At 36.2% G+C, this 27,842-nt stretch overlaps 1 protein-coding gene across 1 annotated transcript in view; it reads left to right on the top strand.

Moving 5' to 3' along the window:
• The window catches only part of NEGR1 (neuronal growth regulator 1), an 804,297-nt gene that overhangs the window by 321,529 nt on the left and 454,926 nt on the right, over positions 1 to 27,842 (top strand). Inside the window, exon 2 of the mRNA XM_079129310.1 lies at positions 5,832 to 6,064. Coding sequence (XP_078985436.1) covers positions 5,832 to 6,064 — 233 coding nt within the window. The remainder of the gene's footprint in view (positions 1 to 5,831; positions 6,065 to 27,842) is intronic.

Below are 27,842 nucleotides of genomic sequence, written 5' to 3'. Positions count from 1 at the left end.
CCCCAGCACCACATAAAACAAATAAATAAAAAATAAAGGTATTGTGTCATCCATCTACAACATGTATGTGTGTGTGTATATATATATATATATATATATATATATATATATATATATATAGAGAGAGAGAGAGAGAGAGAGAGAGAGAGAGAGAGAAGTATCTCATGTTTGGTGGTGTTAGTAGTATTATCTGCACAGCAGTATTGAATTGTTAACTGCAGAAGTGTATTTTTTACTAGATTGCTCATTTGAAAAAAATTTAAATATTATTCTTACTTATAAGTGTGAGTTCTTCATTAAATAATTGAAACTCATTGGACAAATTGCTGATATAGATTTTCCACCATCCTGGACAAAGTTTCCCACACCCAAAATTATTGCCAGAATAATGAGAGCAGGACATGGTGGAGAACACCTGTAATTCCAGTGACACAAGAGCTTGAGGCAGGAGGATTGCAAATTTAAGGCCAGCCTCGGCAATTTAATGAAGCCCTAAACAACTTTGTGAGACCCTGTCTCAAAATTTAAAAATATAAATAAATAAAAAGGGCTAGGGATGTAGCTCAGTGTCCCCAGCCCATATTCAATCCCCAGCACCAAAAACAGACACAAAATAAGGAGAATCATTTCTGTCTCAGATTAGTTCTAAGAGAAATCTTGAGATAGTAAGTCAATCTTAATAGAATATAAAATGCTTCTGTATATGAAATACGTGTCATAATTTATGCATATATAAATTATATGCAAATTTATGTATACATACACATATCATCTAGGGAATAACTTTCCCAAAAGATATTAAAAGAAAGTATCTTAAAAACAAAGACAGGTGGGAGAGGGAACAAAATTTGTTCTGTTCCATTTAATTTTCACTTTATTTCTCTTACCTCACCTTGGCCTGGTAGTCAGGGTGTGAAAACTTTCCTTGTGAGCAGAATTCACATGAAGGGCTCTAAATATCTTTGTATGCTTTTGAAAATTCTCCTTCTGTCAAAAGTAGAACTTTTGATACAATGAAGGGACAAAGAAGTGCAATGTACTTAAGTGACCAAATCCCTTCATAAAAACATTGTTTTCACATGGTTTAACTTTGAATCCACGGAACTTATACTTTCCTTCTCTTATTAATTTGTGCCTTTAATAGGGGCTTTCATTAATCAACATGGCTTGAGAAGAGCTGATCCATTTCCACAGAGTTGAGCAAATCCTGCTATGGGCTCAGGTTCTTGTTCAGTATGTGTTCAGAGAATTAGAAATATAAAAGGAAACAATCATTCCTAAGTCACAGATTGTTTTTTTTTTTTTTTTTTTTTTTTTTCTTAACAGAGCTTTAAAAAATAATAAATAATCTAAATAGGCTAATTTCCGGTAAACACTCTTATGTCCATCTTTCAGATTTAATCACCACAGGAGGTAGTATCATAGGCAAGTCTGTTAGAATTATTCCACCCGCAGTTGAAACAACTAGCAGCTTGTCAAATGGGGCTTCATATCCCCATGTTTCGAGCTGCCCAATGTATAGTAACATCATTTATAAGGTGAAAGAGTTCAGAAACAGCAATGCCATCCTTCTTAGAAAAGCATTAACTCCTAGAGCCTGGGTTTATATAATTACAAACTGTGAAACAAAATGAAATGTTCAAGCTATTTTCTGTACATGTTCCAGCAGCCAGATGTTTGGCAGTATGTATACAAAACATCCATAAGATTGACTGAAAATTTAAGTATTTGTCGTGATATTTGGTATGGTGTTAACACAGCTTCTACTGAAGAGCATATTTTTAGAATTTCTTTATTCATCACCCTGAAAAGTAGGTAGTCTAGCAAGTGCTTTTTTTAAAGTGGAAAAAGAGGAAAAAAAATTTTTTTTCAAGAAAAGCCATGCCATATTCAATTAAGGAATAATTCATATTGAGCATTTTTATTTAGATTCTTTCATTATCTATATTTCAAAGAGATCCCAAGATCATTAGGGGCTAAAATGTTCCATTGCGAAGTTCGGAGAAGAAAAATGACTTTGCAATCAGGGACCTGAAGGGAAATGTGCCTTCATCCTGCCCATTAGTGATCTGTCTACTTCAACTTTACCAAGTTTCTCCCTTGGACTACATTCTGAACAAGAATGGTTTACCCTTTTGCACAGTTTGTCACTGGTTAAGAGTGAAGACAATGAGTTTTGTTCAAATCACAACCAATCAGTCCCTTTGTTTTTTCATCTATAAAATAAATAGTGGCATATGGTTCAAAGAGTTATGTGAGGATTAAATGGGATAATAAAAGTAAAGTGGCTAACAAAGTGCCTAGCACATAATATGCAGAATGTCCACCAGTGAAGTGTAGTCAAGTGCTGTAGCTTTCTTATTTCATGTAGCTATGCATATGATTGCTCATTCACCTGCACTCTTCCCATCTCTGGCCTACACTCAGCACTTTCCTCTGTTCCCTCAATGCTGAGCTCAGTTCTTCACATAGAGCTCAGATTACACAGCATATTCTCTATGTCATACAGCAGTTATTGTTTCTGTTACATACATGTGCATTTAATTATATGCTATCATGGTTTTTGTGGGTGTGGTCCTGTCTCCCCAACTATGTTGCATTTGGGAAATTTTTATGTACTTTATTATTACTTTTTCCAAAACTGTCTTACTTTTGCCTTCATTCAAGTACTCAACAGACCTTTATATTTATTATCCATTATGTGTAGATCATTGGAATATACAGAAACAAGCAAACAGACACATTCCTGGGTCATCTAGCTGAGAGAGGAAGAAAAATAAATCTATCTAATAAATATTGTATAAAATGAAAGTTGTGAGAACAGTGGTATTATTTCTGCTATTTAAGATCTTAGATATCTTGAGGACCCAAATCAGATAGGAAACAATTTGTTTGTGCAGAATTCTGGGGGAAGAGAGTTCTAAATAGAAGAAACAGCTAGTGCAAACCAGCAGACGCAAGCGCACCTGGCTGGTTGGAAGCACACCCAGCAGATTGGTCTAGAGCAGAGAGGAAGAGAGTGGCGGAGACAAGGGCAGGAGAGCCTCAGGGGCAGGTTGGTCATCAACAGGATCTGGTGTTCTTATGAATGAAACAGCCTGGAAGTTATTGATGATCTGATTTAACTCTAAAAGGTTTATTCCATTTATTGTGGGGAGAAGGGACCTGAATATAAGATCATGGGCAGAAGCCAGAGACTCTGAGACCCTCAGCATGATCCAACTGGAAGAATGACAATTTAATGACCTCATTTTCACTCCCTGTTCTGCATTATGGCTATCCATGAACATGCTTTGTCCTCCTTTTTACATTATAAATTCTGCTTGAATGAGGAGTCCCACAGGTTTGTATGTCGAGTCTCATTCACGGGTTCTTTCTAATGTTTATCTTGAAAAACATTGGGGTGGGAACAATGACCATTATGAAATAGAGTTATCCTCCTCAAAGAGGCATAAAGGACTCCCTTTTTTTCTTTCCCCCACAGTGAAGTAGTTAACTTGGATTCTTCTGTGATGGGTTTTGGCATGCCAGGACAGAGGAATAACGCTTATGCTAAGACTTACTGGTTATTCTTTTAGCCAGTGTCTTCCTCCACCCCAGCATAAAAGTAAAGCTGCTACTGTCTCTAGGGAAAGGGAAATATCCAGCAGAGTACTTTAAATCACACTTCCATGGTAAAATATCCATTAATAATTAATTTTCTGCTTCTTTTAGAATAGGACAGGTTAAGCAGTTGGTCACATTCAGTAAATAAGAAATTACTTGCGGTAATATCTGCAACATTCTAATCATCTTCCCATTTCTGAAACCCATTTAAAAAGTCTTTGATCTGCATTACAGTGGAAAGGACATTGAATGTGGAAAGAGAAGACTTGATTATAAATTCAACTTTGCTACCCACTAATAACGTGGCTTGGAAAAATCTTTTAACCTAAACATCTCCATTTGTTTTCTAGTGATGAAGGGCATAGCAGTCCATACCCTACTAGACTGTAATGAGCACCCAACAGGACAAAATGTGAAGGCTATGAATGCAGCAGTCACACAATAAACACTTGATGAACCCAGATGCTAAATGACACAGTCCTACACGTGGTATTTAGAGCTCTACTCTACAGCAGCACAAATGTGATCTTGCAGAATGAGGAATATTCCCCCTCTCTCTTCTTTCTGCAAATCATTTAAAATTACAATATACTGTAATTGTTCAATTATATCATTAAAGGGGTTTCATTTTCTTCATTAAATACATAAGGAAAAGCTTTTCAATTAACAATGACCTTTACGACTTTGACTAGTTTGGATTCTGTGGATGGTAAAGCTGTCTGCAAATTAGATTCTGCAGTGTACCTTGCTGCTTACTTTTTCACCCAGTGATTAGTTTCATACAGTTGGCGGCAGCCTGCCCTGTTGCCTTCAGCTTGCAATTTTGTACCAATCTCAAACACTGTGTTCAATCCCCCAAGGTATTCTGTGGAAATGCTGTCAAACTATTTCAATGTATGTGTGTTTTCATTCTGTAGCTGTGCTTTGTACTCATTTAAGAAAACCAGTCTTTAATTTGTAACAGAACGTTTTCAAGATGAAACATAGAATTCTAGGCCTCAGCAAAATCACTGGCATATGACCACAGCCTTCTGTTGTAAATCTTCAAGCGCTTGACTGCTCTTGGATACAAAGCGGTATTTTGGATTTTGTTATAGAATGTGACTTTGAATAAATGGCTTCAAAATCAGACTTAAAATATACTAATTGCTATTGCACTTGCCATCATTATATGGTTCATCCCTCTTACCCTACATCCCGTGCTTTTTTGTGATTCCATGGAATGCCTTGCTCCCTTTCTTCTACCTAGTGTTACCCACGTCACATCTCTGTTCAGTGTCCTGCCTTCCACTCCATTTTAGAAATTTCCTATTCCAGAAAGTCTTTCTCCACATTCCCAGTAACAGTTTCTTGTCTCTCATGTGTCTGCATGGTTTAATCAAAATACTCTCTCCTCTGTGCAGTAATAATTGGTTACTCAACTGTCTTCCTCCCTACACTAAAACTTTTACAGAGAAAGGGTAGTAGTACCTTTTGAATCCATAAATAAGTACCTTATAAATATTTGCGGAAAAAACGAATGCTTCTAGAAAAACTATTGGACAGTTTATTGAGAAGACAGCAAAAAAAATTGATCCTGAAAGTATTATATGAGCTTTGATACATTTAATTATGACAGCCATCAGTGAAAGCAGTTTATGGGTTTATCAATAAAATGCAGTTTATAGTTTCAGTGCACAGGCTCACCACTGGGTAGGGTAATTTTTTTTTTTTTTTAAGTGACACTATTCTACTATTTTCACATCTGGTACATTATACTCAGAATTGGATTGAGTCAAATCAGTCTAACTCAGAGATCTTTACTACCTCTCATGATTTCAAACAAAGAAATATGCTTTAATGCAGAAAATTGTTATTTGAACTAATTTAACTTCATTCAGATTTATTTGTCAGGATTTTTCATCGAGACAGAATAAAAAAGGAGTTTGATTCTCAATTGAAACACATTCTCTCTCTCTCTCTCTCTCTCTCTCTCTCTCTCTCTCTCTCACACACACACACACACACACACACACACACACACACACAAATGTATGCAGGTATTGTTACATATTTGCATTGGAAATGGAAGTTGCATCAGTACGTTCATGTCTCCTGAGTTTGTCTGATGTTTGCATTTGATGTTGTGCTATTATTCAGCATTTGGAAATAACATTCAGACCAAAGATAATGTTGTCTCTCATTTTCACTTTGATTAATAGTGTTCTGTCTTTGGTAATTTGTAGGTGTTATTTGGAAGATGGAGCTTCAAAGGGTGCCTGGCTGAACCGGTCAAGTATTATTTTTGCTGGAGGTGATAAGTGGTCAGTGGATCCTCGAGTTTCCATTTCAACATTGAATAAAAGAGATTATAGCCTCCAGATACAGAACGTGGATGTGACAGATGATGGCCCATACACATGTTCTGTTCAGACTCAACATACACCCAGAACAATGCAGGTGCATCTCACTGTGCAAGGTAAGCCTTTCCAGAGGTGCTGTATTGTGAAGGAATGTATTTATAAATGTTTAATATTTAGACATCAAAATGAATTAGAAACAAGTAACAATATTGAAAAATATGTTGTCATTGTCTTCAGAGAATTATATTCCTATACACCATTAAGTGTAAAGACTATTATAGGCATAGAAATTCCCAAACATCAAGAAAATCCATATCTGTTAACACCATATGAAGATTTTTGTATGATTTACTTCACAAATTCCTTTGAATAATCTCTTCTGTAAATCTTCGAGAACACATATTTAATACACTAAGTGTTTGAAAACCTATACATTGAAATATCAAACATAACTTTTTATTGGTGCATATTTATATAGATTAGTTGATTTCATTTTGACGTATTCATATATTCATAAAAACTGATTTTGATTAATTACACTCCCCAAACCTCCGCCACTATTCTTTTCTCCCTGCCCCTGACCCCCTTCTTTCATTCTAAAATTCTTCATTCTACTTTCATGGCATTTCCCACTTTTTCTTCTGCTTTTTGTTTTTTTCTCTCTAGCTTCCATACATGAGGGAAAATGTACAATACTTTTCTCTCTCAGTCTGATTTAGATTGCCCAAAAGTCTGGTGTTTAGTAAACTTTTTGAAATATGATGGTAACTATTTAAAAGCAATTCTCTTAGCCTCCAAACACTTTCTCTATCCCACTTCTGTTTACACTGATTCAAGGCACAATGAAAAGTGGCAGCCTTCTAGAATTACATTATTTCAACATAGAGTAATTGAAAAAAATATGAGCACAACGCTTTACACTTTGATTTATTTTCAGTAGATCATAAATCATGCTAGCTAACTTATAATCACCAAATGCAAACAAAACCATCAAATTATTTTGCTTTTGTTGCACACTAAAGTGTAAAAGCTACATACCCCCAATATACATTTTGAGAAAAATGCAAGTATAATGCTAGGAAAAATGGAAAATGTATATTTTTGCCCTTTACATTATTTACTTGTGCTGTATAGATTAATCATCTGTTGTTGTATAGAAATATTATGCTCTATGGAATTCAAAATATTGTTTTGCCATATTTCTAAGTAAAATTAATAACATTCTATGATAATGTGGTGCCAGTATATGCATGCTTAATGCTTAATGGAAAATTGAGGGAGCAACTTTGTTGTACTTCTCTGAGTTTATCCTTAAATAAGTAAAGGCTAAAAATTAATTTAGGTATAAGACTTAAGTCTGGAACAGATTATTAATCTGATAATGATCTAATTTGATCCTATTTTCCTACATAAAAATAAACCTAAGTGTAAACACTGCTTCAGTTATTAATACACATTTTTATATTCTGATAAGATTTTCTTAATTAAATGATTTGCTTTAAGGAAAAAAGTATAAATTGAAAACAAAGCCATGAAATTTCTCAATACTTTTTCTTGATGCAGATTGTGACATATTGCAGTGATGCTCACTATTTTAAAGTGTTGTAGAAAAATAAGCTAAAGTTTTTACAGGAGTCTATCTTTATTCAGAGATTATCCCAGGACTCCAAAGGGCAAGAGTTTGTCCAGTTTGAAAAACTGACATGAGATTATAAGACACAAACACATTTTTCTGTTATCCACATGTAATCTGTTCTCTTGTTCAGTTCTTTGCCTTTTGACCCGAGTTTCTAGACCAAAGACTACAAAAGATTTTTATTTTCTGAGAAAAAATGGACTTGGACAACAATATATTTGAGCCACTTAAGATATAGACATTTTGCTGGTACACTTAATTTATAGGGTTAAGCAATGCTTTGAATACTAAATGTATCCTGTTTTTCTTTTTCCATTCTCTCTTTTTTCCATGTTAGGCATCTACTTTTTAAAGCAGACTGTGAAATATGTGTCCTTCCCAGGCTCATGTTTATTTGTCATAGGACTTTGTTTTAACTATATGTTACGTTGATTGTTTAATGCTGTTAATAGTTTTAAAATGATTGCCTGAGTTACTGTGGTAGTAGTATTTTTTGCTGATCATTTGGTGGTGGTGACCATTTGAGCTGTTAAGAATGCCCTTTGTGAATGTTTTGTCAGTTTATTTTGTTCCTCTAGAAAAAGAAAATCCAGGCTACTGATTTGAAAGTATGTGGTGGGGTCAAATTAAAAGCTAATAATTTTACAGCATTTATGAACATAATTACTTATTACAAGTTGATTGGCATGTGGGCTATTTTCCAATTACATTAATAAAGTTCAGAGAATACATTAATAGGCTTGTCAGTCAATTCAAGAACTAAATAAATGTCATAAAAAGTCAGTCCCACTTAAGCTACATTTCCTCTCAATGAACAAAAATAAACTGATGTGCACATTTCCTCAGTCTCTAATGTGTTAGACTGATGCTCAGGTGTATCTGGATAGTTTTGAAGCACATACTCTTTGTCTAACAATTTGTCAATCCTTTATTCACCAAGATAAAGAAACTCAGCAATTGAGGGAAAACTGTATTAATCACCGATGTCAAACATACATTGACTGGTAAAAACACAGCTCATCTTCAATTGTTGCAACTGTGTACTCCGGGGAGCTAGTTCTTCAAAAATCTTTTTAGAAAGGGGATAACAAAGCGGTTATCTTGCCAACACAGACAATGTGGAAGTTTGGTACTATTGATTTCTTACAGCTATTTAATATAAACGAATGGAGCAATAGGGAAGGAAAACACTGGAGCAGAAGTCAGAAAACCTGGATTCTAATCCTGAATTTTCCCTCATAAAATGGGCAATTCCCTAGTATCTCTTAACACTTGATTTTTTTTTCCAATTGAAATGACTCAAAACAGATCTTGAAGTCAAAACCCAAAAGAAAAACAACAAAAACCCACAAAGGAAACAAATAAAAATAAACAAAAAGCAGTTCTACTGTTATTACTTGCCTTAGGTTTAAAAAGGTAAAAAGAAGTTGAAAAATGAAAGCTTTCATAACTTACAATGAGCAGCATGCAAACTAATGTTTCCACCAGGCCTCCACTAGTATTTACATATTTCTTTACATAGTTTTCTTTCAACAACTGAGCCCAACAACTATGCACTCCTGGAATTTATGGAATGTAATAATTTGGGGTTTGGCTTTAAGATGGCAGTAACTTGCTAACATATTCAGGAAGGAAATGAATTTTTTCATTACCTACTTATAATATGGTGTTAGTAAATCAAGTTACCTAACTATCAAATCATGTGATGTGATGTTTACTAAGAGCAATCAATCTTCCTTGTTCATGAGCAAATGTGCAAGACTGGAGAGCACTGGCTATGAGGTTAGAGCTCCCAATTATGATACTGAAATGATAGAAGCATGAAGTGTAATCATGTGCATTTGAATATATGTCTAGAATACTTTCTACTTTGACTTCACCCTAATGTCTAGAGACAAGGTTGTATATACCACAAAGTAGACATGCAATTGTTGTATGTTAAATAAGTATATATGACATCTTTATCACTCACCTCGTGCCTTTTCAGGAAGATACACTATGTGTGTTCTCTGAGCAGAGTAGGAGACATGAGTAGCACATAATTGCAGACCACAATAACATTTTGAGTATATTTAACTCTCCTTGGATATTGCCATTTCCCCAGAGTTTGACATATGAATGCTAAATGGGGTGCTGTTTTTTTTCAAGGACAGATTGTTTCTGTATCTCCTGAGAATGTATCATCAGAGAGCACTCACTGGTCAGCTCTTTTGGGGTGCAGAGAGCCACTTGCTTGCCCAAGGTCAAACCCCAATAGGCATTTTAACTCCATAATTGCTAGTTGTCCAGCATACACTACCACTCAACTTCTTGCCTGATTCAATCCTCCCTCCTTCCTCTTTTTTCCCCAGCATCAGTCACAAGAATGTGCCTTAATAAATACCCAGCACTCTAAACTCAATCTTGTTTCAGAGTATGCTACCCAAAGTTCCAAAATATAACCATGTTAGGTCCTGGTCTGGCTTTGTCAGTATTTTGAGATAGCCTTTATAAAATGGAAAGACAAAACACTCAAATGCTGTTTATGATTAATGTTGTTTTATGTTGGAAGGGATTAAAAGTGCTTATAAAGAAGTATTCAGTATACCAAGATGAATAGCTAAAATAGGAGGTAACAGATAAATAAGGTAAGAGTAAGATGCAGTTAGAAGTGAGGTTAAATCATAAAGTTTATGTCATGATTTCTATATACTTTCAAAGCCTCGTAAGATATTTAGTTCAAAGACTCCTAGCAGCCCCAATATAGAGAAGAAAACAGGATCTGCTATTCATTTCATGGTCTGTAAGGTTAAGATATTTTTCTCAGTACCCCGGTTCTGTTATTCAGACTGGAGCACTTTCACTACAAGTCATCTCAGTCACCGCTCTAAGGACATCTCAGCAGTAACTGATATAGGACACAGCACTTGTGCACTGGATTTTTCTTCATAACACCTTTCAGTATAACCTAAAGTGTAAGGAAGTAAAAAAAAATAATTAAACCTTTAAAAATAAATTCAACAAGATGCCAGTCTAATAACACAGAAATAGCTTTTTGATTATTGCCTTTTGATGAATAAATTTTAAAACCTATCCTTCCCGAGGCAAACCTCACAAATACAATTTCTCTCAATGAGTCTTTTTTAAAGTATCAAGTGGAGATCCTTTAAAATTATACTACCAATTAGTATCAGGAGAGCAATTATTCCATGTGGTCACAAGTACAAATCCATATTCTTTAGGTACCAGCACATCTTAATTTCAGGTTAACATCTTTTTTATGAATTTTAAGGTCTTGACAAGATTAACACACCAGAACAGACAGGCTCCACACTTCAGTTCCAGGTTGAGCCGAGGGGAAAAAGCAACATCCCAAGATCTGGGCCTGCCTTTCCCAAAAGACCCAGAGGGGAGGAAAGCTGTAATGATCAAAAAAGCATGTCAAAATGCCATGTATGTTAGAAAACTCAAGTCACTGTTCTGCAACAATGAACATTTCCAAATTTCCAACAAGCAATAAAATGAAAGCAAAGAAAAATTATCAGTACTAGGAAAAGTTTTACAAAGCCCATGAATGTCCAACACTCATTGCTTGCATGCAGTGAGGGCTCAGGACAAGACCCTTAGCTTAGCTCCCACCTGTGTCATCCAGCTCTATTTACACTGGAGGGGAAGGTTAAGATTATACAGAAGAACCCAGTTTGAAACATGTTCCAAATCACTAAGAAAAGGACAGAGATCCCTAATACATGTTCTTAATGTTTTTAGTATGGGAACACCTAAAATTAAAATGACCCCATAAATTTGTTGTTTATCACTAACCTTCCCTAAGAATCTTTAAGGAATGAAAATTGATGACATACCAATGAAATAAAATAGTTACAAAACATAATCTTAGGTAAGTGAAAAAGGTGACTTATTTGGCAAAGTTAGTACAAGTAAAAGTTAGGGACAAGGTTTCTCCAGAAGTGGACTTAGGTTTTTGTAGATGATCTGTATCTTGACAGTATTATCTAGATAAGAGAGATAAATTTGTAGAAACACCTTACAAGTGATGATATATAATGGTATCTATTTGTGAGAAAATGATCATCATTTACTACTCAAATATTGATTAAAAGTGATATCAAATTATTAAGATAATATTTCCATATTCATTCTCATTCCTTCTGCAAGGAATTCCTTCCTATTCTACTATAAATCATTCTTTATTTACTCCAATTCATATTATGTGACAGAATCCAATGGGAGCCATATTATACTAAGCTAACAAGGTCCAATTAATACTTGACTTCTGGTCACAGGGCCAAAGACCAACTAAGTTCAGTAAGTGATACAAATAAGCTTGAATTAGTCCTTACAAATTCTCTGCACCATAAGGCAGTCATCACAATGAAACTGTACCTAAAAACATTCCATTTTCCTATTTTTGTTGGTTGGAGATATCCATGTTTGCAATTTATGAAGGTAAGAACTTACCAGCATTTTAGACTATATGCCTTGATAGTTAGTAGGACTGTCATATATTTCCCAGGCACTTTATCTAGTGGGAAATGTGTAATCTGTTGAAATATATTAGACAATATCATGGAAGTCTAGAAAGCAATGATCTGATAGTTAAACACTTCAGAACAATTAGGCCTAACTTGTGAAACTTGGGAGAATTAAGTCTTTCAGGTGTCATTTGTGATCTGTACTTTAACAAGATCATTCTTCAAAATGCTGTCACAGATAATCTCAAGCCCATCATCTGTGTTCATGAAATACAGCAAAACAATTTTTTTTATTTAAGAATGCCTTTTTCAGATCTAGGTTTTCTCTTTCTTTTCATGCAATGCAGTATGGCTATAATAGCTATGGTTACAAGACAATGCATCATTATATCTTCTAGGAAGTCATTTCCTCACTTCTACCTGTAAATATATTGGCATTGATTAGGTTGTTTAGCTAGTAGAGTCCACAAGATATAAGGTTAATCAAACTAAATTTTAGTGACATTTCATTTGAATAGTGGCTTTTGTTCCAGAGTATAACATATTTCTCTTAAGAATCTTTTCCCTCCCTCCCTTCCCTTTCCTATTTCTTCTCTTCCCTCCTTTTCTCCCTCCTTCCTTTCTCTCTCTCTCTCACTCTTTCCTTCATAATCCTTCAAATAGGATTATTGACTATTATGTTATTGCATTTGGGATGAAAGAAGTAAAAAGAAAGACATGGTAGATTTCAATAAGTAGTATTTTTCTTCTAAAAACATTTTTGCTATAAGTGTAGACATCTTATTTTTTTCTAATCAAAATATCAGTACATGAAATGTCATATATTGTGTAATGGAAGATATTGGAATGGTATTATAGATTAATACTTTGCTAAATTTCATAATGTACTGTTCAATATATTCAAAGAAAATGAATAAGTTTATGGTATTTTCTTATAAACCTTCACTGTACTTTCGTTTGCCAATCGAGATAGGTAAGAAGGAGCAAAAAGGGTAATATTATAGATATTGCACTTGCTGGCTTTCAACTGAGTCACCCTTTTTCCTACAGAAGGAGCATTGTGAGCTGGTAACAACAAATGGGAACAATATTAGAATCCAAATGAGCATCTCTGCTCACTAGAAATTGTGCCAACAAGGAGGGTTTCCCTCCAGTGCCTCATATTTTGAGGGAGTGGCAAGGGAAGGGCAAAACCGGAGCATCTGTAGAATTTGTGTGCTGATGAAGAGCAATTGTACCCTGCCTTATCCTCTTGTAGCTTTGAATCATACTGAAAAGGATTAAATAAATAAAAATCTGGGAGTAGGGTGTAAAATGAAGAAGAGGAACATGATTTTTCATTTTGAGACTGAGTGAAACAGTAGTTCTGATTTTGATAACGTATAGTTCAAAATGATTTGAAAATATTTTAGAGTAGTTAGTTAACCCTTTAAGCAAGATTTGCTGCCCTTAAATGTCCCTTAATGACCAATGGATATTTATTACAGGGTCTAAAACATATAGTTTGATAAGTGACTCAAAGCTCAAACTGAACATGTTTTCATATTCTTAGTAGTAATTCTGAATTCTGTTTTGTGTGTACATTATAGAATGCTTATATTTGCTATCAGAGAATATCTTTATATTTTCAAAAAAAGGAAATAACTGATAACTGTATAATACATGTTAAATTCCAGTGTAATGTGCACAATCACTATGAAAATCTCTCTATAAATAAAAGATTATTAGCCTCTAGCTGGCCCATTTATTTTAAGAAAGACTGAAAATAAAACCTAAGTCAGGAAGAATAACTTATCTTCTCCTAAGAATTCATTGTAATATGATTTGATTTATAAAATAATTTTTCTGTTTTCCTTTCCAAATCATGTAAAATTAAGATGTTATGATAGAAGAAATCAGGATTTTAATTTTAATATTTTCATCAATTAAATCTTAAATGATATACCCCTTATAACCTTTATTTAGGGCAATAATAAAATGTAACAGAGGAGAAATTTTTAATCTGCTTATTATTTATTTTATGATTTGTAGTGTAAGGCCCCCCAAAAAGGAAACCCCAACTCTGTCCCATGGATGGACGGCAACCCCAATCAACCGCAGGAGGCGTCACTTGATGCAAACCGCAAGAGGTGTTTATTCCAGCGCGCTGGGACCCAACTCCAGGAGTCAAGTCCCTAGCAGAAAATCTTGTAGGTTTATAAAGGCAGAAACCACACATCGGGAGGGGTCACACATGAAAGGGGGAAAAGGGGGAACAAAGCTGCCAGAAAATTTCAAAGGGGGTCTGGGTTTGCTGACAACATGTTTCACAATGTTTTACAACAGGCTGTAGATTCTGGTCAATAGTTTCTGGTAATCCTACTGTTTGAGCACTATCTGGCTATCAGGCTCAATTTACTCTTTTACTCTCTGTTTGGGAACAGAGAACAGCTTTAAGGGCTTTGTTCCCATTACTGGGAGGGAAACCTTAGGGAGTTGAGATAAAACAGACAGCCTAAAAAATGTCCATTCTTTCATTTCCCCATTTTCTTTTCTGGTAAGTTCTAATCATGGAACTTCTGTCTCTATATACTCTTCTCCAAAGCTATTTCCTTGGCGGAGGGACTGGTATTGTTGCCTGAGCATTAGTACCTGTACAGCACTTACTCTTTCCCTGATGAAGGTGACTAGGTGATTTCAGGCAGGCAAGAGCCCAGGGGGCGGGCCACCAATTAGCAGCCCCTTGTTTGCAGTCCTTGATAAACAGTCCTTGATAAAGGCAGGTAAATTTGGTAATCAATGGGCTCCGGAGATCCTTGACATTCCATTCTTCCAGGGGCAGTCTCCAACTTCCAGAGGCAGATGATTTTATGGCCATTTCCTCGATTTGACCCGATCCCCTATTTCTACACTAACTACCTGTTCCCAATTCTGGCTTCATTCCCCCCTCTAATCTCAGGAACTCCATGCTGCTGGGGAAGGAGGTCGATGACCGCTCTAGCTTCTTCGAGCTGGAAGTGGGTGGCGTGGGGCAAGCAGCTTGGAGTTCCTTTTCTGAAAATCGGGTCAATCAAGGGGTCCCAGGAAGAAGCCTGGTTGGGGAAGAGCAGGTTGTAAAGTCATCTGGGGGCGGCTGCTTCTATGATAGAAGAACAAAAAGACATGAGTACTGAAATGAGATTAGCACAAAGTAAATGTTGCAGCATCTGAAACATGCCACTGAGTATCATGAAAATGACAGAAGTTAATCTCTCACTAGGAGGTGGAAGAACTGAGAAATTGTTCCCATAACTAGGCCTAGCAAAGGCTGGAGAGAACAAGGCCTTTATTTGGGGACTTTAACATTGTCATAGATGGCCCCAGAAAATATAGTTAAGCTACTTAATGTCATCTGATTTTGTAAAATATCCCTTTATTGGTATAACCTGTGTTTACTAGAGATCTCTATACTTCTGTTACTTAGGAATAGATAATCATACTAGCAAACATAGATTAAGTCTACCTGTGTAGCTTAGGAAGGTCTTAAACTGACTAAAAACTTCTGACTCTGGCAGTTTCTCTTGATAGTTATCAGGCACATTTGCTGAAGAATCTTTCTTTCATTTGTAGCTTCCAGCCTTTATTCTAGTGGGCTAATACAAGTGTACATCTTAAGTTACATTTAATTATTATTTCCTTTAAATGCCCAAGAATGGCTATATTTTGGTTTTAACTGTTTTGCTGGGTATCTAAGATCAAGCTGGTCAAATTGACCTGGTTCCTGTCTTGTTAAAGAGTCAGCTGAGTTCCCACAGGGGTCACTCGTACAGAACTTAAGAGCGGCTTCTTAGCTCCACCAGTGACTTTGATTAGGCAGGGTCTCTTGATGAGGTGACTTCCTTTAGAAACATCAAGGGATGTTTCCCCTTTTCCATGAACCTCCTCTGCAGCAGATGCACTGGATAATTTTTCACCCTCTAGTCTCAACAATCTCCTTGATCAGGAGGTTGTGTGACCCAGAGTTGCAACGCTCCTTAGAGAAGTTCTCTTATTCCCTGGGTTCAGGCTAACGTTGAGGGCAAGACCTAAATATGGACTTTTCTTGACCTCTGTATTTAACTCCAATTTCTAAGTTTGATCTTAATTATCCAGCAAGCCAGTCTCACCAGTCATAAGTTAAGAGTAATGGGCTTTAACTTTAATGTCCATAACTTTACAGTTATTACCCTTTTATCTAACTGGAGTCTGCATTAGTACTGGAAGTTACCACTATCTATTCTATAGGTGATGGCTTATTATCACAAGTTACCTAGGTTGTTTGTTCTTGGAGCAGCTACTTCTGCAAAACATTAACAGGTAACAGTTTTACAAAATGAAATTAGCAAGAGTAAAAATATATTCAGCTTGTATAATAGCTATCTTGAATTTTGATTGAGAACTACATTCTATCCCCTATTTGAGATCACAGTACTTTTACAACAAGAACCAATCTTTTGACTATAACTTTAAATAAGCTGAAGTCTGGCTTATTTTGGAGTCACTCTAACATGCAGTGAGATGGGAGGCAGAGCCTTATCTCAGGTAAGGCAGGGCTCTTTACAGATCTTAAGTGTTCTAATTCTGATGTTGATCTTTGCTTCTTTTCCTTAAATACCATTAAGTAGTTTACATATACTGTTTCCTGAGTCTATATAAACTTTATAATTAACACAATTTAACATAGTATCTAAAACATGAATCAAAGAAAGGCTGAGAGAGCTTTTAACTTTCCTTTTGTGTGATTAAGTGGCAAAATGTTTTCATGTTTCTTTCATATTTCACAATATTAACCTTTAAACAAATCAGACTCTAATGTTTAGAAATACATTTACATTTGAAATTCTTTATCCCAGTGTAAAAAGTAACAAATTTTACACATACCCTATTGATAGCAGGTCCTATAATAGAACATTAAATGATAGAAATAAATCCCCAATAAAATTTACTCTTTATAAGTTTAAGATTACCATTACAGACAAGTTTAATCTGGAGAATAGCAGAGCTTAATAAATTCCTTGCTTTAAAAACTTGTGGTCCTGAAAAATATGAACACATTTAATATACAACTAGTGACCATTTCACAAATACCTTGACACTTTTATCTTACCAAATTGAGTTTTTAAAGAGAAATGTATACTCTGTAACAAAGTACAATACTCTGTAATAGTTGTTTAACCATAATTGTATATACCCCAATTTTTAAGACTAATTGTTCTAAAGAATAAAACTTAATAGACACAAAGAGTAAATTAGTGTTTCAAATCCTTGTCATTTTATCATGCCATTCTACCATATAGATTAAACTTTGGTTTATATCAGAACATTAGTATTTCACCTTAGGAAAAACCTTCAATAGTTTTAGCTGTCTCACATATATATAACCAACTTAGTTACACACAAACTTGTTGAAACTTGCCCTTTACTTACACAGACTTTCTTAGCTCTTACTTAGACCCTCATGTATTTCATCACACAAGCACTTTCTTACCCAGAAACATTTCCTTTTTCCTTTTACTAAATATATTTCCATACCCAGAACCTTTTATTTTCTCTTTCCTATTCGTTGACCCTTTTTTGTTCACATTCTGAAACAACTCTTATGAAATTTCTGAATTTAGATAAATTACTCTATTTTAATAAGATTAAATATTCTGTTATTTATAGTACTCTAATTGAAACACAGTTGAAACTTTTGGGACCCTTTGTATATAGAATTGCACTTGTTAGGACATAACTCTTAGTAACCTTGTTTTTAGTTTAGTGATGACACAAAGCAAGTTTAAACCCTTTTATTTACCAACCTATGAAAACACCAATAATGTTTAAGTATGATACCCCATGGAATTTAAGAAGTTAAAAGTACTCGATGTTATTTAACAATTAGCATTTTAACTTTGTAAATTAATCAGATGTCTCTACAAATACATTAGAGTAATCCCATACATGTTAACTCTAATTCACTTATTCTGTAAAAACCAAGATATCAGACAAGTGTTCTGTACAGTATTTGCTGTCTCTTTCCTGTTGAAGAAAGGTCCTAGAAACAATTGATATTAGACACTTTATTAACATCAATATTTTATTAGCTTGACCACCTAGAGACTTGCAAGTTATTTTCAAAGACATTTTACTTTTATTAAGTTTACCCAATTTGAACCTTTTTAAATCACGTGAATTAAAAGTATCTGGATCCATTTTTAAATTTTAATTTTAGGAGCGCTCAGTTTTGATACAGACAAAACATGACATCAGACAGCACAACATACAAATAACACAAAATCAAGCCCTTGTAACTTTATAGGTGAATCTCCATTGCAGTGTAACAGATGTTCAAAAACTCTAGTTGAATAAAAAATAGAACTGATCAAAAAATCATGAGCTCAAAAAAACATATAATTAAAAATATAGCATTTACTTTGCTGGAGTTTTAAAGACTCTTTTTACCTTTTCTTTCCCTGGGTTTGAGACCGGTCTCCTACTGAGCCTTTAGGCTTCTTTTATTTATATTTCAATGTAAGCCTTGACTGAGATCTGGAAGGATCTAACAGGTTTTAACAGAAACTCTGTGTCTAAGGCATTTTAGCCACCTCATCAGGACAGGTTGGATGTTAAAATTATGAGACCTTATTTTTCATTACTTTTGAGACTGAAGCTACTTTGCTAAGTTACCCTTCAGGGCTGTCGGGAGGGGGAGTCCAGAGAAGGAACCTTTGGGGTCCACCCGAGAGTAGCCCAGTCCGAGAACCCCCCAGTTGTTCCAACCCTTCTTCCACCTTGTCCGCCACAAACACACAACAGAACCAGATACAGACGGGCGCCAATCTCTGATCCACCAATTGAACCCCATCAGCGCCCTTACCGACGGAGACTACCAGGCGTCCCTGGCTCTCCTTCCACCCTTAGGGCGTCCCCCAGGGCTGCAACCTGTGGCCCCCCAGGCACGTCTGCCGGCCACTGTTCGGCCACTCTCACGAGTCACCGAACGGCTGCCACCGAAACCGAAAGCGCGCTCACAGAACCAGACCAACTAACAAAACACAAGACAAAGACAGACAACTTCGGGGTACCCCTTCTTACCTCCAAGGTCGACTCCGCGGATGAGGGGGTCCATCTTATCCCGGACGAGCCCCCAAATGTAAGGCCCCCCAAAAAGGAAACCCCAACTCTGTCCCATGGATGGACGGCAACCCCAATCAACCGCAGGAGGCGTCACTTGATGCAAACCGCAAGAGGTGTTTATTCCAGCGCGCTAGGACCCAACTCCAGGAGTCGAGTCCCTAGCAGAAAATCTTGTAGGTTTATAAAGGCAGAAACCACACATCGGGAGGGGTCACACATGAAAGGGGGAAAAGGGGGAACAAAGCTGCCAGAAAATTTCAAAGGGGGTCTGGGTTTGCTGACAACATGTTTCACAATGTTTTACAACAGGCTGTAGATTCTGGTCAATAGTTTCTGGTAATCCTACTGTTTGAGCACTATCTGGCTATCAGGCTCAATTTACTCTTTTACTCTCTGTTTGGGAACAGAGAACAGCTTTAAGGGCTTTGTTCCCATTACTGGGAGGGAAACCTTAGGGAGTTGAGATAAAACAGACAGCCTAAAAAATGTCCATTCTTTCAGTAGCAGAAAAATAAACATTAATAATAAGTAAAGGAAAGTGGGCACAACTGAGACATCTGCAAAGTTTACTTTGCAGGGTCAGAGTGGTCTGTGTCCCAATGTCACTTCACCCTTCATCTCTTCCATACCCTCTGGTTAGTGACTTAGCTAGAGCAGTAAACAGACTCAGAGAAGGTGGACTACCCAACTTCCCTTAGCTGTCAGCTTTCTAACCCACATTGGTAGGTTGGCTTTTAGCTCAGAAATTCTTAAGGAGTTTGTGGTCATGAACCTATTTGAAAATCTGATGAAATCTGTCAACCCTGTCTCTACTAAAATCTTCATGCTTTTAACATTTTATATATTTACTTACATGAACACAAGGCTCATGAACCCCCTAAATTTATCTATAGTCTACAAAGAAAACTCCTTGATGATTCAGACTGGATCTTAATCCTTTTTTACTACCAAAAATTCAGAACTGTGTCTGATAGATGTTGAAAATTCAGGAGCATTTTATTGGTTGGATACATGTACATACTTTTTTCTTCCCTGGCTTCATGCCAATCACTTTGCTTAAGCTGTGACTTAATGTATTGATGCTATCTTCAGGGCATTAATACCAGGAATGCTGACATAACAAGAAAAAAATTTAAATTAAAAGGATTAGTTAGGTATTCATGACTTAGTTTGCTTATTTTCATTCCAGGTCATAGCATCCTTATCCTCTGCTAATCCCCATGTTTCCACTAATGCAGCAGAGTGATTGCATGTTGCAGTGAAAAAATAATAAATGAGATACAAGCATTTTACAATTTTTTTTTTCTTCTAGCCATGTTATCTTGAGAAAAAAAAATATTCTTTATATGGGCAGAATTAGTTATAAAGATGACAACCAAGTGTTTGCATTCCAAACCTAAGTAAAAGGTTAACGTTTAAAAAGAGACAAGAATTAAACAATTAAAATTTTCTTTTAGGTTTTTTACTTACCCTTTCTGGTTTTGATTTGAGCAAGTGGGTAGATGAACACTTTTTAGGATGTCTAAGAAGGGGGATAGATTTCAGAGCTATTTGTCAGTGTAGGGTGAGGTAGCACATACTCATTGCTGTTACCTCTGCTTAGGACCCTTTCATTAAAAGGTAGTTCACTTTAACAAGGCATCTTGGGTTCCTGCAGTTTAAGTCAATGAATATGTGAGGTCCCACTTCAGTTCAATACTTCCTATGTGCAAATGACTTTGCTCAAAGTTGAACCTGGGTTCTTCCTTGTGGTAAGCACATGTTGTCATCTCTTTAAGACTTACTTTCATCCTCTGAGAACTAAAATGTAACACCAGCTCTCTGGTTTGCCATGAAATTTTTGAAAACAATTAGATACATAAGACTTTTCAAGAAGTGTCTGATTCAGAATAGGTATTCAATGGATGTTGTGATCTTTCTTTTTCTAAAGACCTACTATTGTACAGACAGGTCCTTTCCTCTTTATCTTTGAATTAGGATATCATTGATATGCTCTCATTGATTCCAAAAGATTTTTATTTAAGAATATACATAATGAAGTTAATCTGTAAAATATTGTTAAAAATAATTACTTTCCCTTCCCATGGAGAAGTTCTTTGTTAAAAGAGAGAGAGAGAGAGAGAGAGAGAGAATAAATTTGTACTAATGTTAAGACTTTGAGCTAATTAGAAATAATTTCACATTTTTTGGACAATAATTGCTACCTAAAATTAAATAAAAGATATTGTGCACTGATTTTTACCAACTTGATCTCAAAGCCATTCTTCACTTCTCTCTTCCTATGCCGTGTATCACTTCCACGAGTATTTCCCAGCCTAGTATCTTTTCTGACTTCAGGTAGGATTCTTTCAGTAGAGGACATTGGTAAGAAAGAGCTAGGAGACAGGAGAAGGAAGAAGTAAAGCCGCTTTTCCCTCTCAGTGCCATGGGCACTGTGTCCTGCAAGGCCTCTCTCCTTGGCAACAGCTTCAGCTGGATAGCCCACCTTCCCATTGGCACTCTCACACCAGGAAGCCCTGTGTACCCATGAGGCTGCCACTACCAATCCTGACCTCTGGGCTCTGGCAGTGATACCTAATTGCAGGAATGTCATTGGCTTCTTGTTATTACAAATCTCTGAGCTGCCTGTCCTTCACATGCTTCGTCTTCTCAGCTTTTCATCGCATTTGTGAACAGCTCGCTTTTTAAGATCCTTTTTATTTGAAACACTTAGATTGGTTTCTGTTTTCCTGACTGGATCCTGGCTGATACTGATTTTTTCAAGTGTTTTCTACCTGTAAATATTCTCAAGAGGCATGTTTTTTATGTTCTGTCCTCTATATAGGTAACCATCTTATTTAAAGATAATTACCTATTTACATTCTGGGAACATATATCTCATTCCTGAGTATAAAAAGCAAATTTAAAAACAAATTTTAAAATTAATTACACATATGTTGGGATCTCAGATTTACTAAACTAATTATCAGAAAGTAAGATAAATTAGGGGAAAAGCTAAAAGTATGCATAATTATTAAATGCTGGCATTTATGTGAGCCTTGGGCTTCTCTTTATTAGCTTTTTGGGTGCAATTATCATTAACATTTCAGTTGCATCTTTAATGAATATTAGTGCTACAAATACACAATGGCATGAGTGGAAACAGCAGTCTTTCATTATCTACACAGACTGCAACTTTAAGGAAAATAACCTACAGAGAAGCTATAGAGCTGTGGTTGTATATTTACCCTGGGAGCTCTGAGCTGTCCAGCAGTATTCTGGGCCTAGATTTTTTTTTTTTTTTTTTTTTTTTTTTTTTTTTTTTTTAATTTCCCCAGCTGAAAACATGCTTTGTGGGTAAACTAGTGAAGAACAATCTAAAACTCTTATCCAAAAAACCAGCTAACCAAGTTTGAATACTAAACTCTCACGCAGCTGAGGCTTATTCTCTGAGCATTTGCCTTGTGTTAAGCATTGTCATGGATGTTGGAATACAAAGATCTGCAAATAAGAATAGCTTTTTCCTTCAAAAAACTTACAAATCAAGGGGTGAAATGATGTGAAGGCAAATGAGTGCACTAAAGTTGGATGGGGGCTGGATGGATATAGCTGCAGGGCACATAAGGATGCAATAGTCGTCATTTGGCAGATTCATAGCCAACATTTGGGATGAATTGGCAGGGAAAGGGGCTTGAGATTAAATGATAAAGAAAGAAGTGATAGTTAGCTTGCAGTAATCTTGGAAGTGACTTTTAGTGTGTATAATAAGTCATTCAGAGCTGAGTAAGGCACTACTTCAGGTCTGATCAAGGGCTGAAGAAGCACTTGGGAGGAGGATGCTACATTATTTTGCTGGGCAAAGTGGACTGAGGGCTGGGGAACAGGGTGGGAACAAGGGCAGATAAGTTCTTTAGAGTGGAGGAATAGCTTGATCAGAGAGGGTTTTTAGAAGTGGTGCTGACAAAGGGATGCTCAAATATGCCTCTCCTGAGAGATGAAGATGCAGTTGGAGGTTGTTTGAGCATGTGAGAAGCAATGGGACTCTTGGGGAGCAGCAGTAGGAGACTGTAATTGCTGGATTCGACTGCTGACTGGAGCCATTCATTGCTGAGAGGAGCAGCTGCAGAGAGCTTAAGCAGGGAGCCCTAGGGAGCCACCGCTGGGAGCTTCCCTGGATTAAGAGGCTGCCAGGGGAAGCAACAGTTAGGAGTGTCTTCATATGGAAACTAAAGTTATTCATCCAGTTCCACCACCTCAGCAGGTGGAAACACAGTCTTATGTGAAATATTTTGATAAAATCGATTTAAGATTTTTAAATAACAACTTTTCTCAAACTCTGATAGAAGCTTCCCTGGCTGATGCATTATCACCTCTATTATTATTGTTAATTGAAAGATCATTTTACCCTAAAAAGTAACTGTTATGTTGGCTCACAAGAAATACCAAAAAGTATATGCCAAATATGGCACTTTGGGATATTTTTTTCCCTGGGAAGAATGAATATTAGCGTTTTATTCTATTTTGCTTGTTGAAAGGAGTGGGTCAAATTTATGGTATAAAGACTTGAGACAGGGAATCCAGTTGAAAACCACTGTGTTAGTTCACATTTCAATAACAGAATGAGAACCAGAGTGGATACTGTAGAAATGGAAGGATATGAAAGTAAATACATTTAACTTGTTGAATGGGAGCATTCTAGTATTCAATTATATCTAGTAATATTTTTGTTTTGTCGAAATCTTATAATGTCAATTTTTGTCAAAATCACTCCATCTGGAAAAGATTCGCATGAATTAAGTCCCATGGGAGTCAGTTCTCTGACTTAATAGGTACTTCATTGCTGTGGGTTTTAATCGATAGACTTGACCTTCAAACCTTGCCTGTTATACAGTCTGTTCTGAGCAAACAATGGAATGAAGTGAAGTGAGTAAGACTTTGAGTATATTAGTGAATTGGGATTTGAGTGACCAAGAATGAAATGTCAGGATAATAACACAATGGAGAAACTCATTTTTTTAAGATTCATTATATTTGATTCTTTTTAAAATAGGTGCAGCATATCTATAAGAGCACTTTTAACACAAAAGTTATGTGTATTTTCAAAGTAATAAGGATTTACCCTTGAAGCTTCTGACCTACTAAACATTCCTGGAAATAGTTGCTTTAGATCTGCTCTGGTCAAATAAAAAATTGCTCTCCAAGGTATTTATTTAGCTAATGAACATGTCTTACACAGCATTTGAACAATTATTTGAAGGCAGAAAACATTCCAAGTCTCATCCATCTCTTATGAAGAGTTGTTGGCTTTGCATACCTAGGAGTGTTTTTTTCCCATCTCCAAAGGGGACACTGTCCCACTTTTGGAGACTTGGCATGTGTTGAGATTACTGCAAGGCTTTTGAGCTTGCAGTTCACACAGCCCACACATCTTTGACAGTATGATGTGTTCCTCTTTTTAACTTCGCAGTACACAGCGGTGAGGTCTTACTTAAAGGCAACCAAACTCAATATGTGCTTTCTGAAGTGTGGTTTGCTATTCAATTTGGTGCTTCCAAAATATGATATGACTTATTTTTTGCATTTGCATGTAGTTAGCAAACTGGTGTGGACTTAACAAGATCAAAGGGAGGGAATATATGCATCTCTGGACCCTTTGAATTCACAGAGATTTCTTGGAACACACTCTAGGTTTAAAATACAAAGTTAATCAAATAGGAAGAGGTATTTATCAGAGAAGCAAAATTATCCTCTCTTTTCTTCCTTTGAGATAAGTGAAGGGGCTAGACTTGTGGTTTGTCACCTTCTGAAAGAAAAAGGATTATTTGTTGTACTTATTATGAAAATGTTCTCTTACTTTTCAAAGATAACTAAGTATATCAGTTTGATTTAGTATGCTCCGTAATTTTCCAGTTCTCTCCTTATCCCACGGCAGCACTTAACATTCTATATCCTCACCATCAAGTGGTATTTATGAATAGCCGCAGGAACGAAGTACTGTACAGTGCACTGTGCCAAGAGTGGCCTCAGTCCTCTCCGACTCTCTGCAAAGAGCATTGACACAGATGGAGAAAGAGAGAGCAGGTGCACACACAAGAGCTAAATGTCACACTCACCTTTGCCTTTTTATTTTGCCCAGTTTTATGGTTTGGATATGAAGTCCCACAAGAACACCTGTGTTGATACAAACTATTCAAATGTGAATGATTAGATTATGACAGCTTTAACCTAATCATCCTAGTTTGGACTGGGTGGTAACTGTAGGAGGCTGAAGTGTGACTGGAGGAGGTGGGCCACTAGGGGCATGCCCTGGAAGGGTTCATCTGCCTTGTAACTGTTTCCTCCTTCCTCCTCTCTGCTTCCTGGCTGTGATGAAGGGAGCAACTTCCTTCCACCACACTCTTCCACCATGATGTTCTGTTACACCTTGGGCCCAGAACAATGGACTCAACCCACCATGAACTAAACCTCTGGAACTGTGGGTGAAAATAAATGTCCTCTCTTCTAAGTTGTTCCTGTCAAGTATTTTGGTCACAGCGGCGACGAGCTGACTAACCAAATCCCTGACATTGACCAATAATTAGAAGTTGCCTATTGTATACAACTGCATACTCTTTGGTTTGAGCCCAGAATGAAAATATTACACATGGCTGAATAAAAACAAGAGTTGTCATTGGGAACATTCTGTCTAATGAAAAGTTAGAATATGTTGTATTAGAAATTGAGAAAAATCTCTGGGTTTTTGTATTTCTGTGTGATGATTCTACATTTTCAGTATTTAATAATGAGTGAGAGATTTTTTAAGGAACTCCATATCATTTAGAATCTTGCCATCAAATTATTGCTTACTATCCTGAGGAGTAAGAACATAAGACACTTTTTTTTTTTTTTCTAATAAGTCTCATAATGTTTTTAACCTTATTTGCTTTTATATTATAAAATTAATAAAGACTTATTGAAGCATCAACTAAAACAAATGGGTTTTTAAATAAATGGATGGAGTTTGAAGACACCTCTGTGGGAAACAGTGTAGCCAAAATGGCAAACAACCTAGAACCTACTTCCTGACTCCTCCAATGCAACCATCTGTTCTGCTTCTCTTTACTCTTCTGCTCACTTTCCCTTACCCTATGGGAGTACTGAACATTTTGAGATTTCATTAAATAACCTGATGTTTCAAACATGTTCATCAGCATTCTTTCCTGAAAATTCTTCCTTTTTTTGAAGTAGAATCAATCACACTTTTCTCTTGACTACTTCATCTCTGCTATCAAAATCCCTTATTGCTAACATATCTTTTTCTGGCTAAGTGATAAGCTACATGAGGGTAGATTATTGTTTATCCATGTGTTAGTCATTCTTTCATTACTATAACAAAATATCTGAGATAATCATCTTAAAAGGAGAAAGGTTTGTTTGGGGTTAGCAGATTTGGAGTTTCTAAGCTGTGGTTGGTTTGCCCCATTGCTTTTGGGCAGGTACTGATGCAGCTTGTCATGGTGAGAAACCCATGATGAATTAATCTGCCTATCTCAGGGCAGCTGGTTAAGCAAGAGAGAGAGAGAGGCTGGTGTCCCTCATTTCCCCTTGAACACAGACCTGCAGTCATCTGAAACTTCCCACTATTCCCTACCTCTTTAAGGTTTCTACCACCTTCCAAGAGCACCAACCTGAGGACCAGATCTTTACCACATAAACCTTTGGGGGACATTTCAGATCCAAATGATAGCAATTCATTCTTTTCAATAAATCTTTTCTCAATAACCTTTACACTATCATATACTAATTTACACTATCATAGCTGAGAGAATCAGGTAATGGAACTGTGTTTTGTAGAGAAATGAATTCTTCAGAATGATGACGGTACAGCACAGATTTTCACAATGGAGAAGATGAAAGTGATAGAGTAAGTCGAGTGTGGTGGCACATGCCTATAAACCCAGCAGCTCAGGAGGCTGAGGCAGCAGAATTGCCAGTTCAAAGCCAGCCTCAGCAACTCATAGAGGCTATACACAACTCAGCGGGACCCTGTCTCTAAATCAAATACAAAAAAGAGCTGGGATGTGACTCAGGGGTTGAGTGTCCCTGGGTTCAGACCCCAATACCAAAAAAAAAAAAAAAAAAAAAAGAAAGACAGAAAATGATAGAATATGATAGACTATGACTGGATGAAATCTAGGCCTTTGCTCTGTCACTTTAGGAGCAGTGTGAACTCAGGTTTGAGATGCTTAGTCCATTTGAGGCTTGGTTGAAAATGAAACCTATGTTACAGAATTACCTGAAGAATTAAAAGATAAAATGTCTTCAGGAATGGACATAAAGTCAATATTCAATAAGTAAGACTCTTATTAGTATTTGTAATGAAAGTCTTTTAAGAGATTTGTGTTTGTGTTTATAACCAGATGAAAGGATCCGTTTCAACTCCTCAGTGAACTCTGTCACTTTAGCCTCTTATTTAATAGATAGATTGAAGTGCATTGTTATAAATATTAGCTGCCTCTTTCTCCAACTTCTTCTTCTCTGTTTTATTTAGTCATGACAGTACAACATAGAAAAATGCATATGCCAAGACATTTTTCAACTTTATAATGACAAAAAGACTTCTTATAAAACCTAAATATGTTAAAATGCCACTCATCCACTTTGTTTATTAGAATTAAAGAAATTCTTGCTAACTTAAAAAAAAAAAAAATT

This window comes from Sciurus vulgaris, assembly GCF_902686455.1.
Source record: "Sciurus vulgaris genome assembly, chromosome: 1".
NCBI lineage: Eukaryota > Metazoa > Chordata > Mammalia > Rodentia > Sciuridae > Sciurus > Sciurus vulgaris.
Note: the sequence above shows the minus strand (reverse complement) of the source record. Positions and strands in the feature narration are given on the sequence as shown.